The sequence below is a fragment of the Carex rostrata genome, chromosome 32 (genome assembly GCF_964058835.1).
Source record: "Carex rostrata chromosome 32, lpCarRost1.2, whole genome shotgun sequence".
NCBI classification, from domain to species: Eukaryota; Viridiplantae; Streptophyta; class Magnoliopsida; order Poales; family Cyperaceae; genus Carex; species Carex rostrata.
This window is the reverse complement of record NC_135949.1, coordinates 358,742-372,778: the sequence shown is the minus strand read 5'-3', so window position 1 is coordinate 372,778 and position 14,037 is coordinate 358,742. Positions and strand designations below refer to the sequence as shown.

The window sequence follows — 14,037 nt, the reverse complement described above, 5'->3', positions numbered from 1 at the left end:
TTTTAAATGCTCGAGTGTACTACTTTAAACGCATCAAACTATAGGTTTAAATGTTTTAAATGTTATAGTACCTCAAGCCATCATACCCCATTCAGTCCCCAATCTAATTCAACAGAAATTTTTATAATTTTGGATAACAAATAATTGCTGATAATTTCCAGTTTTGATTGTTGAATAACGGTTTAACTAGTTTCCTATTATAGTTAAAAGTGTCAAAAGTATTAGCTGTAAAAATAAAAAAATTAACTTATATTTGAGGTTTAAATGTTTCAACGTAGTAGATTAAATGATATAAATCATAGGTTTAAATGCTTAAGAATTGAAAGTGTCCATGGGCTTTACTTTAAAAAAAACGACGACTTAAAAATAACTCAAAAATATTTCTTCATTGATCTCATTTGAAAGAAAAAAATGAGTATAAAACGTTTGTCTTTTTTAGATTTGCAAAATTCATCATAGATCGTCGGGAAAATGGACAAGAATATTTAGAGGAAAAAAAAAAGAGTAGGTGAAATGAATCTTTCATTTTTTGATTTGAAGACAAATATATTTGAGAGTTAGAAACTATTCAGATTTAGAATTTAAATGCTTGTAGATAGAGTTTTAAAAACTTGTGAGTAGCACTGTAAATGGTTATAAACAGAGCTTTAAATGCTTGAATATGAGCTATGAAAATGAAAGTTAGATATTAAGTACTTAGAAACTCATTCGGAAATTTTATTTGAGGTACAATTATCAGGCTATTATATAAAATTTATTGGGTTCTGTTCTGTTCTGTGATAAAATCCAATCCTGATCTCTCTTTCCTTTCCTTTCTCCGAAATGATTCCTAAAATCTCGCTGAATTTATTTGTAGGATCGTTTGCGGACATAACTAAGAGAACGTCGCTGTTGCGAGTTGAGTAGTGAGTAATGTTAATGTAAAGACGTATATATACCTTCAGTTGCCATGCAGTGGTTACCCAATCTTTATTAATACAAACTTTAATCACTAATAAATCACTACCATTCAGGTGCCTACATGTATCATTTTTTTTTTTTGGAAAGAAATAAGAATTTGTTAGGCAACTATCAAATTGCCTCTCTGTAAATGTAAATGTAAATGGAAGTTCCATTTGACACGCACAAAAAGCCCAAAATGATTTTCAATCAAATCAACTCTGTTGCTGTGGCCTATTGACATGAAGTGAAGTACCTTGATTACTTTAAAAAGAAAGAAAGAAAGAAAGAAAGAAAGAAAGAAAGAAAAGTAGGAGCTTCTTTCTCTCTAGTCCATTGTATTGTCTTTCTCTCTGACTTGCCTGATAATTAACCATTGGCGTGTAACACATAGTGATAACAAGTGGGCCTCTTGGGCTTTTTGGCCTGATTATGGATCTAAATCCCACCACAATTAAGCATATATGGAGGCAGTTACTATATTTCATGAAAAAAGTCTTTTGTTTCACACTATTTCTTCCTTTTAAAATGGTTATTCATGCTAGTCGGATGACTTATCTAATTAATACAAATGCTCCTCTGAAACTTTCTATTTTTTATCTTCTAAGAATTTATTTCCAAACAATTTCAAACGAGAACATTTAATATTTGAGTACCATCCACAACAAATTTATTGCTTCATATATGGGATTACGATGTGAATTATTATGTATTCTATTTATTTTAAATATTAGAGAAAATCAAATTATAATAATAAGCCTTTCCATTAACAAAGACAAATATCTAATATGATATAGAAGAGAAAAGTAATGGTTATCTTCTCCAATGCCCATGAGATCAGATGGTCCGCCTGATACTCTTAATCAGACCTTTCTGACAAGCACTCAGCAACTATCCTCAATTCAGTGGACATAATCCCGTGAACTAGATACAAAGTCTATGACACGAGAAAATTAATGAAAAATAGTAGATAAAAATACACACCTCAATGGAAATATAATTCACCTTCCTATACTAAATACTAGACATGGCAAATTAGCGTATTCGATTACATAATTGTACACATCTCTATAATAATCTTCAACTCTTCTCTCTAGTTTACTTTCACCATATGCAAACCTGCATCAATGACAATGATACAATATAAGGGTGCTAATAAATTAAATTTCTCAAAACCAGTATCCACATGTTGTGCTTACGTTAACTCTCTAGCAGTTTTTGTTGTCAGATCCGAAATACGATGCTTCCTTTGCACTTTGTCTTGATATTGAACCATAACTTGTACATGCACCATTCAAATTTATTTTAATCTGAAATAGAGAAAGATGAAAGAGATGAGATAAAGGTTATTTTGAATCAAGTTAAAATTCTGCGGGCAGACAAATACCTTTCTGATATCAACATCAGTCAGTATACTGTTGTGGAGGTCTTTTCCTAAACACTTTGACATGCATGTGTACTCAATTACTGTCAATGGTTCAATAAAAACCGTTGAAACAACACCTATAAATTCAAAAGGTAAAATATTCTTAATTATCCGAAATTTGGGATAGTTGACATGAAATTCAGACGCAACACTCACCAATATCTAAAAGGAAAAGTTGGTATACCGTATAGGTACTTAACAAGATTTAGTGAGAGACCCATTTGAGTCTGATGAAGACTCTGATAAAACACTTGCCATATGTTTGAACCCTTTCCCACCTTATTGCTCCCATGCATATCTGAGAAGAATGAACACCCCCAAAACGTTTTTCTGCATAAAACAAAACAAAATGTAAAGAATTAAATAAATGTCTGTTTATGAAAGATTGTTATAATAGATGTAAAATTATAAGTCTACTATAAAATCTCTCTTTCGATCCCCTGTAAAAAAAAAAATCTTTCAAATGAATAAAGTGCATTATTATTGTAAAAAATAATTGTATAGTGACAAAACAAAATAATAATAATAATAATAATATAGACAAATACTGAGGTGGGCCATCATTATCAGTGTGAGTGACATTATATGATTCTGATTCGAATGAAAGTTCTCCTGGAACATAGAGACTCCTTCCATCATATACGTACTGGATCTGGATGCATGCAGTCCACCCAATTTTGACTGCATGCCGGTATGCATGCTTCCACCAGATCTAGTCTTCATCACACCTCAGTTTATCTCACGTGATGTCATTGTCACCGGAGGATTTATATATTTTGACCTGGATCGAAGAACATATATTACTCATAGGCGGTTTTCATCAGAAAATTAAGATGACAAATAAAATTAAAAAAGTATAATTAACATACGTTATAGTACTGGTGCGGGTTCTTGCCAGAAAATGATTAGTTTTGAGTTTTGACAGCCATTGTGTTTCTGGTCCAACATGATAAGACGAAGCGCATCTTTAATTCTTCTGTTATTTATATACCATATATTTTTGTTACTTACTGATGTAATTTTTTCAATCAGTACAGTATGTTTATATATTAAATGAAGCTGTTATTACAAATTAAATTTAGTGATTTTATGTTTCAATGTTTCATGTCTTTTAAATAATATATTATTAGTATTTGAAAACACTTAATTCTCGAATTTATTTTTTCATTAAATAAATGTGTTACTTACACATGTAAAGTGTGTGTATATCGTTAAGCATAGTGTCATGTTATAATAATATAACTAATTAGTTAAATTAAGTTTATTTGATAAGTTTGATGAGTTAAATAAATTATTTTTGATAAATTGTGAATATATACACAAAATTTTAATAAAAATACAAAATTGTCCGTATAATTGTGATTAATCGGCTGCATACCGATTAATCGCTTGATGGTATCCCGTCATTCGACAAGCGCATACCGTTATTTACAATACTAATATATACAATTTTTTTTATTGATATGCAAATAAATCATACTTATTTATAAAAATGTTTGAACCCTTTATATATTGAAAGTTTGGACTCTAATATTTTATTTATTTAATATATACAATTTTTTTTTTTAGTATATCCAAAAAAAAAAAATTCTTTTGAGGCCCCCTTGAATCTTGGGTTGCCTTGGCTGTCCAGCACCAGGGTCGGCCCTGGACATATATACTTACAAAATGGGTGTCAAGCAAGTTCTTTGAAAGCACACTTGACAAGCTTGGCATGACAGGTTTGTCGTGCCAGCTGCTTGAGAAGTGTTGGCGTGTGCTGAATTTGACAACAAATAATTAGCTTAAGAAATCTTGTGGTTCAGGTGAAGTCATTTTATTTGTATATGCTTCTATTTCTTGTGTAAGATAGAATATGAAATTAGTTAATTTTATTGATTGTTTTATGTTTCTCTCTACTCAAAACATCTACCTATATATCTTCTTCTAAAGAGAACCTGAAAATAAATCTTGACGCAGTGCATAAATTTCTAAACAACATGCATGAACCGTTTGATGTTGTGCTGCACGCGCGCGTGCCAAGCAGTAATTAAACAATGAGGACATTAATTTATGCCACTGATTTTCTTTCAATTAAAAAATATAACGTTAACACTGTCAATGTTCTTAGAATTTTATCAATTAATGCTAGCAAAATCCTACGCTTGTTGCTCAGGCCTCCATGACTGCAATTCAAGTGAATCCAAAAAAGAAAATTAAAAAAAAAATGGTAAATTTGCACACTTAATTGGTGTATGCCATTATATCACAAAAGCAGAAACATGCATGTATCTACTATTTATCAAAAAAAAATGGAAACTGAATGATACTTAATTACCCTTCTCATGCATATTTCGCATGGCAAAACAATATTGTTATGCTGCTGATACTTTGGATTAAACTAACTTCTAAAGTTTGGCAGCTAGCTATATATATATATATATATGATTGCTCAAACTCAAAGCTTATTGAAGGAAAATAATAAAAAGTACTATATATTGCGTCCAACATGGTCAATAGAAATAATAACAATAAATTAAAAATAAAATATAAAATATTAGAGAAAACTAAAAAAGAATATCAACAACCAAGAATAACAAAAGGCAACTAAAGTTATATAATATTACTAGGAGAATTAATTTGATTATGGCATCGGAGAAAGTACACACAAAAAATAGTTTTTTTTAATTATTCTTTGATGGAGTAAAACCAAAATGATATAAAGAATTAAAGAAAACAACTGAGAATTCCGACACGCAAATCTCCATTCGAAGAAGGTACATATAAAACGGTTATTGATCTAGTCAGCTCTTGTAATTATGTTGTCAAATAGATTATATGCATTAACATTGTGTACTTATGTAATTATAATCATATCTTCTGGGAAAATATGTATCAATTTTTTTAAAATAAACTATTAATAAAATTAATAACATAACTGACACACCTTCTTGTAAAGAATAATTTTAATAATTTGTGTACTTGTGTAGTTATATTAATATTTTATAAAAAAAATTAAACGTTGGCACAATTCTCATGGATGGGATGATTTTTGTTTATTAAATGACATTTGACCTTTAATATTTGTACGGATTATGATCGGACGGCCTGTATCAAAACATAAATATTTTGTTACCTTGGGTGATATGAGCTGGACTTATAGGGACAGATTGGGAACATTTTGTTTGGACTTTGGAATTAGTTAGTAGGATGGCTTCATTTATGAATCATTAATTAATATATATATATAGTTGTAATGCATGAGGGTTAATTTGGTGCCCTAAACCCTAAACGCTGTCCCAAGAAGGTTGCCACTTACAAATATATCTTAATAGTATTAATTCCTCATATCAATTCGAATACTAATTAATTAGCTGAGAAAACCTCTAGATATTTTCTATGCTATTGCGTTGAAGATGTTCATTCGGATGGGCCATTAATTAAACCTTGGATGTTAATTAATTAAGTATCGGATAGATTTTGTGATAATGGTAACACGTACAAACTAATTAACGGCAATGATGAGTCGATTACGGGGACGGGTAATTAATTGCTTGAACCACCCGATCCACCTCACACCAGTCAGTGAGGCGCACCCGCCTCACTCCTCAATCCATATCTGGTTAGTTTTCATATTTTCTTCTATTTAATTTTTTCTTGTGTAAATTCAAGCATTGAGGACACATGTTTCACTCAAGGGCTACGCTGGCCGCGTCACACGGGTCGCTTTTGAAAAGAAACGGGTTGCGTGAATAGTGCTAAGAGGCAGAGTGAAAGATAAAATCAGAAACCCTGGAAATGCCTTTTTATAATTGTTAAAAACCAAACTTTTAATTACTGTCATTTAATTATTGCAATCCAATTTAGGAACTTAAAACAAACCAAACCAACATTTTCTCACTTCTAGTATCTAATTAATTTAAGTAGAGCCCAGTTTATATTTGAACCGTCCTGTGGATCGATACATGATTTTACTATACGATAGGATTGTGCACTTGCAGTCTTAATCAGAAGTTAACTCAAGATTTAAAAGGTACAGCTACTGAAATTTTGTGATACACTTTTGTGCGAACAGCAGAGCAAGTGATGAAACAACAAAACGCCTCTTCAATGGATGCCTAATAGGATGCACCATCATCAGAGAAGCAATACAGGCTACAGGTGGGATGAATATCCGACAAAGGGAGTATGATTTTATACAAGCAATGGTAGACACCGAGTTACCAAAGAGAATCAAAGAGGTAATAATCATTGCCAGCTTCATAATTTGGCGTGAGCAATGTAATAGAATCTTCAACGACAAAATACAAACAAGCAATCAGTTGCTAGAGGAGATAAACCAGCAGTGGAGATTGTCTCAACTGGTACTGGTAAGAGAAGGGCAAAACGGGAATACTGGTTGGCAATTTAGAGATAATGGCTAATAGGAGATTCAAAGTTTGGAGGTTACTGTAGTTTAGTGCAGTTTGAAGCCGCACTTGCACTTAATTTTCCATTTATTTTTTTCTCATTTTTATTTCATCCTTTCACTTAGATCCCCAATCTTTAGACTATTATTTTTTTCCACTGTTTTTATCACACAACACAAGGTTTCCACTCCCGGAAACCTACCCAACATGTAACCGATCAAGGTTAATATAAATGGGGGCTTGACCCCTATTGTTTCTCAAAAAAAAAAAAAAAAATTTAAGTAATTTCAACAATATATATACACAGTTATTATGTACAAAAAACTCACCAAAATATATCTACATTACAAGTTAGCTTAAGAATTTACAAGCAAGCTGCACAGCACTTAAAAATATTCACCAAAACCGATCCTTGTTCACCGACAGATATCCAGCCATAACCTTACCACCGGTATTTCTCATACCATCTATTAGGTAGCACCAAGTTGAACCCAAAGCCCCGACGAAGAAATCAGCCTCTGTAGCCAGTAGGAAGTTGACAAGTGGATAATTCGTGCTGAGCTGTCTTCCGAGGCTTGTCTCATAAGCAGCCATTGACTTGTTGCCAACCTGGCGTGTTACATTTGTGTAGTAGAAGTTCCAGTTAGGATAAAGGCTTGTTTTATCAATTACTTCCTGCACAGAAAGAGTTGATGAATTTTGACAGAATTCTCTTGATTTGTCAATTCAATTTCAATCAGAAGAGGAAAAAAAATGAAAATAGAAGATGTGTAAAAAGAAAAATAATATTATAAAAGCATGCCTGCATTTCAGTAGAGAGCCATATGTTCTTTAGGTCTGGGAAATGCTCGCGGATTTGGATTGCTAATTCCATGTACTTTTCAAACCCGAAAACCTTCATCTCACAAGCTTTATCTCCCATCCTTACGTGCACACTCAGCAGAGGCCTCGGGACCCACGGTCTATGGTCAGACCACACAAGCTGCTCTATCTCCGATTTCATAATGCCGTTGGTTCCCTGAAATCAATTAAATGATCTCATTGGTACCAGTGATTGCAATGTGTTATTTATTTATTTTTTTGAACTTTTACGGAATTGTTTAGTGTTCAAACGAATAATGCCGCGAACATTCATGATAAATTTACTAAATTGGAGATTAGGTTGATTTCATTTTCACAACTGAAGATTAATTGGGCATGCAATTTTTTGTTTATTTGGAGAAGCCAATTTATAAAACCGGGATTTCTGGTGTTGAGGTTCCAATCCATGATTTTGTACCAATTATTTCTGTCAAAATTACTCAAAAATGAAATAAAAATACCTTATGCGGCTGTACATTTAGAGCTTCAGTAACTAGTTTTGCTGCTTCGAAGCCGAAAGCTGCATGCCTTGCCTCATTCAGCAGCTGACACATGTATTTTGTTTTAAACCTCATTAAATACCTCACTGCCTATAAAAAAGGAAACAATACATGCATAAAAAGGCCAGAGAGGCAGAGTGGATAAAAGGAAATTCAAATTAAAAAAAAAATTTGGGTTCTTAAAAGAAAGGCTTTACTTGTGCACGCCACCACCTCCTGTCCATCTTACGATGTTTCGTAAGCAATTTACCATCAATTTGAGTAGTTGGTTGCAAATTCCTCCATGGACTACCCCAAATCCTATAATTAAAACATTAATATAGAACCCATGATCTTCACTCATGCACGCACAAAATGACCAATGAAAGAGCAAAACCAACTAAGTTATGTACCGGGGTGTACGGCCTGACCAAATTCCCTTCGAGGTGTAGTTCTCCTTGACTTTGACTACTCCATTGATCAAAGCATCTTGGTTTTTCATGAGCTCAATGGCCTGATTGCGACACTCAACTGAGGTCTCGGCCAAAAAGTAGCATGACCAGTGAGACCGTGCAGTACCTGTGCCAAAAGTTTCTTTTGTTTAACTTTGGTAGTAAACAAAATAAGGCTTATGGGACTTTCTAAAGGTGTACCACTGGTACCATATCCCCAATTTAGTTAAGCTTGATTGGTACACAAGAGAACTCCAGAACTTGTGTTACCTAGACAGCCGGAGTGGTCGGCACGGTTGTAATAATTTGTGACAAGAACACGCCTCTCTTTTATAGCAATGGCTAGCAGTTCAGTCATCCCTGCCAACTGGGCCCCAATGCCAAAACCAGGTAGCCTCTCCCAATCGGCCACGAGAAATCGCATGTTGGGGTCTTTGCAATTTAGAGGGTGTTGATGCAACCATATGTCCCTTTGCACCATCCTCGTCAGAGGGTAGTTGTCTTTGTCTGATCCTTCAATCTAACATTTGTATGCAAAACCAAAAATTAATCTAGGAATAAAATGTCTTTTTCAGGCTTATGTACCTGACATTTCAATTTGAGATTTGGGCATTGTTTCAGTACAAGCAGGTACCAAAATAAAAAATAATAATATTAAAAGCAGTTACCAAACAGGTATCAAATTAGAAAACCAGCCCGTTATGCTTGGTATGAGTGTGGTACATAACTATCTACTCTGTATCAGAAGTCGAGCTTACAATTTTTATTTAAATTCTTTTTATGATTATTTTCCTTATTACTTCACTGAGAGTCTGAGAGTATATCATTCAATTATATTGTATACCCAAGGAGTAATTGGTCTGAGGTCTATCTGCTCCTCTGACGACAAATTCTCATGCAACACACGTGCCATGTAACCTTTCCAAATAGTCCAGTCAGGTAAACTCCCGTTCTCGGCACGGTTATCGACGTGCTTGTTTCTCTGTGTATTCTTTTCGCAATCCTCCAAATGAGGAGCCCTTGGCACAGCGGCTGGAATTTGCGCCTCATGATTTGAATTTTTGTCAATTAACAAGCTCCATGTCTTGTAAAGACTCACAATGCTGGATTCATCCTTTTCTTGTATGGTAATAGTGTTCCTGTTTGCGCTGTTCTCTACAATGCCTGAGATTTTTTGTAAATGCTATTAATAGATATACCTTGAAGGCTTCAACCAAATAATAAAGTAATTAATATCATGTATATATATAAGTAAAAATGAGAGGTGGATGCCATATGTACACATCTTAGTACCCAAAATTTAATTCTTTCCATGGTTACATACTTACATAGTACATAATGCATTATCTCATGATGGGCCAACCGTTGAGGGGCCAACCAATAATGGGTGCACGAGACTAATTGACTATTATTCGAACTACTACTAAAAAAAATCTTACTATTTTTAATAAAAAGAATTATAATTCTACTTTTTTTTTTTTGGTAATAGTTCGAATAATAGTCACTTGATCTCGGGTACCCATCATTATACCCTCAATGGTTGGCCTTCTGTTACTACTATAACTGTTACTACTATAAGACTAATTTCTTTCAACCCGTACCAAACAAAAAAAGAGAAATAAAAAAAAAAAAATCAAGAAATTGAAGTATCTCAGGTGAACAATTGAACATATGAGGTGTACAACTGTCAACTGATAAATAAAAAATCAGAAATTACTAAACATGAGGGGGAATGTTACCCTTTTCTGACTATCTTATTTAATACATGAGCAAGAATATTTCTTTTCTAAAGTTAATTACAAGAAACTATCACCGAATATATACTACTAATTACTAACAAAAAAGAAGACTGTCAGGAAATGAAATTTCATAAGAAATATTTTAAACAAAGATTGAAGATTGAAACCTTACCAGCATGAGGCAAGCTTGAATTCTTGAAAATTGCAGTGGGAGAATTGAAATAGAAAGAGAGAGGAAGGTTTGGCCAAAGAGGGGAGAAGACGAGCACAAAGACATAGGTGAAACAAATACCACAAATGAAACCAATTATCCATATTTTGCATGAATTAGAGGTGGACATCTGTAAAGCCTTTTGAGACAGAGCATTTTCCAATCTCTTTTCTCCATGTCCTTCCATCTTTTTTCAAAAATAATTAATTGGATAGATTCAAGAACTGCATGCAATTATGCTAAGAGATTGAAGAAATTGCACAACTCAAAAGAGGATTAACATTTATTTAACAACCCCTATTGAACCTTACCAACTCTACAACCAACTAAAGGAATGCATAATTATGCTAAGAGACAAGAACGAAATAGATTACAAGCGAGAAAAAAGGTTAGAGCTTTCTTCTAAAAGTACCCAAAAGTCAAAATGAAATTATGAAAGAGCTCCTCGATCTTCTCTAACAGGTGTCAGCAAAAGTAGACAGATGGCTTAAGATTAACATGCAAATTAAAAGTAATATTAGGAAATAACATTCTTGGCCTTTCTCAATAAGGTCTGATGATCAAGCTCAGCTATTACCGAGCAAAACAGAGTGAGAGTACATAGATGCTGACAAGAGAAGAGAAGGGAAATATATATTATCAGGTGGTATTTCTGAGGCGCTTTATTTATACAATCTTGTGTAGCAATATGCTGCGTTATAAATGGAAAGAGTTGAGACTTGAGACTGAGAGAGACTGACAAATGTTTGTCTGAACTCTGAAGTGTCCAATAACTAGTGAAAATATTGCGCTCTTTATTTATCTAATTTAGAGATACACATCAATTTTCATTATTGCAAGTCATTCTTCATAAAGTGCACTCCATAGCTTAAGTATCACTTAACAATTTTTATTTTATATTTTAAACTTTAATATTAGAGACATATATAATCTAAACTACGGCCATTTTTATTAATATCCTTAAAAAAAACTTAATTTTAAAAATAACCCTACATTGAATTTTTTATTAAAAATGTCCTAACTGCCAGGCCCACGGGCAGCCCAAAACACAAGCGGACTGCCCGTGGCTAGGGCGCTCCATACCACTAGCGGACCGCCCATGCCTGGGGCACCCCATAGTCTCTTTTTTTATTTATTTTTATTTTTTTATTTTTTTATTTTTTTTTTATAGAGATTTTAGTATTTTGATTTGAATAATTTTGTGAAAAAAAAAGTTTTCTTATTTAGAGTGTATGCCAAAAAATAAAATATTTGATATATTTACGAAGTGATGTCGTAAATTTTTATAACTTTGATTTTAATAAATAGTAAAAAAAATTCAGAAACTGTAAAATTTGGTCTTCAAGCACATTTATTATAGATTGAATGTTGAACGGTTTGGATCGACTTCTTGGACTTCGAAAATGTAAAAGCCGAAGCGTTTGTTCCATAGTCTATGAACAAACGTTTTGAAATTAGTCAACCCCCCCTCTCTCTCTATATATATACTCTCTCTCTCTATATATAGAGAGAGAGAGAGAGAGGTTGTCTAAGATCAAAATAGTAGTTCCTGAGCTTTATTGCTATCAACTCGTTTTTGTGATTTTCAAAGTTCAAATAGTCGATCTGAAGTGCCCAATGTGTTCTCCTTTTTAAAATGTGGCTCCAAGCATATTTTAATATGAAGATAATCTTGAGCGCTTCAGATTGATTATTTGAACTTTGAAAATAAAAAATAATGTGAAATATAATTGGAGCATAAATTAATGGTGCATTCTAATCCTAGTCAATGTTTTACACATTTATGTTTTGAATGATCATAAGAAGTTTAAATTAAGCATGTTGTTGAATAAATAAATAAAAATTAAACTTTCAGAGTTCTTTTATTTTTGAATGCCTAGCAGAGACTGCCAGTTTAACTCTCAGAGTTCTTAAGTCTTAATAACGTAAGCATTAACTCATAAGAATGAACACTTTTTGAGAAAAACATAGTAAGCTCAGATGAGAACGCATCGTCTGCATTAACTCAAAAGAACATTTTATGAGTTAATGCGTCTAATTTTAATTAAATGGAGTCCATCCAGTCTCAATCTATAACTTAGCGGGGCTTCAATATTAGTGCGGATCTAACGTGCACGAATTTTTAAAGTTGATTGGACGGTCTAGATATATCAACTCAAAAGATTCCTTTTTGAGTTAATGCAGAGGATACGAATTCAGCTGGTATCCTATTAGTTTTCTGAATTTTTATTCCAAGGAGTTAGTTTCAAATTAACTTTTCCTAGATTAATTGTTACACCTTTTTCTTACTTTATTTATAATGAAGTAAATACATAATTTCATTGGTTTGTTTGAGTCGTCACATAAATGGAAGCAGGCTCAAAATGCTATCAGAATCAGACAGAGTATGATCTAATTCTAATATTCTATAGATGTAGATGTAGATGTAGCTGTAGGTGGTACATTAGATTAGATATGACGCAAAGTGAACGCATTATTTTTGTGTGGAGCTCTCAGCTCTGCCTCTGAGTTGGAGAGATGACACTTAACAACTCCTAATGATCTCCAACTTTTTGTCCCCACATGTCCAGCACAATTATAATTGAACTTGTTAGTGGACTAAATCTTATAATTGAGGCAACAATATAGGTGTTAATATATTAAGATAAAACTGTAGTATCTTAAGCTTACAAACATTTAATCAAGCGGAAACTAAATTTAATTGTCAGCAGGAATATATTGATCTAAATCCTAAACCATAAATCTCTACTATGTAAAATATGATTGATTTATTATAAACATGGAAAATGTATCATTCAATGAACGTAACCATAAATTCCACTGGCATTATTAATTTATTTCAAAATCATTTTAAATAATTTAAATACTCATCTAAACAATATATTTATTTAATTTACAACTGGTTATATTGAAACTGTTGACCTAGTTGAAGGTGCCAACTTCTCCAATCTCCTACTGAGTCTGTGCAGCTAATTAACTTACTTTCAACTGGACAGCATTTTGAAATAAATCTTGGTATAGATCAGGTACCTCAAAGGACTAATTACTATGTTGATTGAGATCAACAACTCATTATCCATATATCAGTTTATAGATCAAATAAGATGCATCTTGTAGGGTGCTAGTTGACATTGCAACTAGATTTTGTTTCTAAATGCTATTAGTTTTTTTTGTCTTTTGAATTGCGATGCCGTATTTTGAGTTTTGCAAACATGAATTTACAAGGTAAAACAATCATATTTGCTATAATAAATTGGAGAAGCAATACTGATAATATTTACCAGTAGAAAAAATGTCAGGACTTAGGTATAGATCAAAGGTTTCCACCAGATAATAAAAAGGAAGGATTTAGGTATCCTCCGAACCAGTAAATTTCGATCAAACAGGTAAAAGATTATCATTCTGCCACTTTTATTAAAGGATTTTAGCTGATGCAATCGAACTGGACGTATCTACTAGGAGATCAACAGTTTGTTAGATTTGAAGTTGATACGAATTGCATCATTTATGATTATAATTTATCAGGTACAATCTAGTGCTTC

At 32.8% G+C, this 14,037-nt stretch overlaps 1 protein-coding gene across 2 annotated transcripts; it reads right to left on the bottom strand.

The window, feature by feature from the left end:
* Positions 1-7,021: 7,021 nt before the first annotated feature.
* Positions 7,022-10,781, bottom strand: LOC144547689 (uncharacterized). Of its 2 annotated transcripts, none has more exons than XM_078296373.1 (8): positions 10,457-10,781; positions 9,390-9,709; positions 8,816-9,065; positions 8,507-8,672; positions 8,312-8,414; positions 8,076-8,204; positions 7,556-7,771; positions 7,022-7,428 (listed from the first exon to the last, which is right to left on the bottom strand). In XM_078296373.1, exons 1-8 carry the CDS (start codon positions 10,680-10,682, stop codon positions 7,150-7,152), a joined length of 1,689 nt encoding a protein of 562 aa, XP_078152499.1. In that variant the 5' UTR covers positions 10,683-10,781; the 3' UTR covers positions 7,022-7,149. The 2 variants fall into 2 exon arrangements, with proteins under 2 accessions (XP_078152499.1, XP_078152500.1); XM_078296374.1 differs by having other exon boundaries at positions 7,286-7,424.
* Positions 10,782-14,037: the final 3,256 nt, after the last annotated feature.

Bases quoted from the DNA above. Each gene is read 5' to 3' on its own strand.
- LOC144547689 (XM_078296373.1), bottom strand. From the start codon at position 10,682: ATGGAAGGACATGGAGAAAAGAGATTGGAAAATGCTCTGTCTCAAAAG. The intron at 8,415-8,506 runs GTACATAACTTA...TTTTAATTATAG, and splicing joins TGGTCAGGCCGTACACCCCG to GATTTGGGGTAGTCCATGGA. The intron at 7,429-7,555 runs GCATGCTTTTAT...CTTTCTGTGCAG, and splicing joins GGCTCTCTACTGAAATGCAG to GAAGTAATTGATAAAACAAG.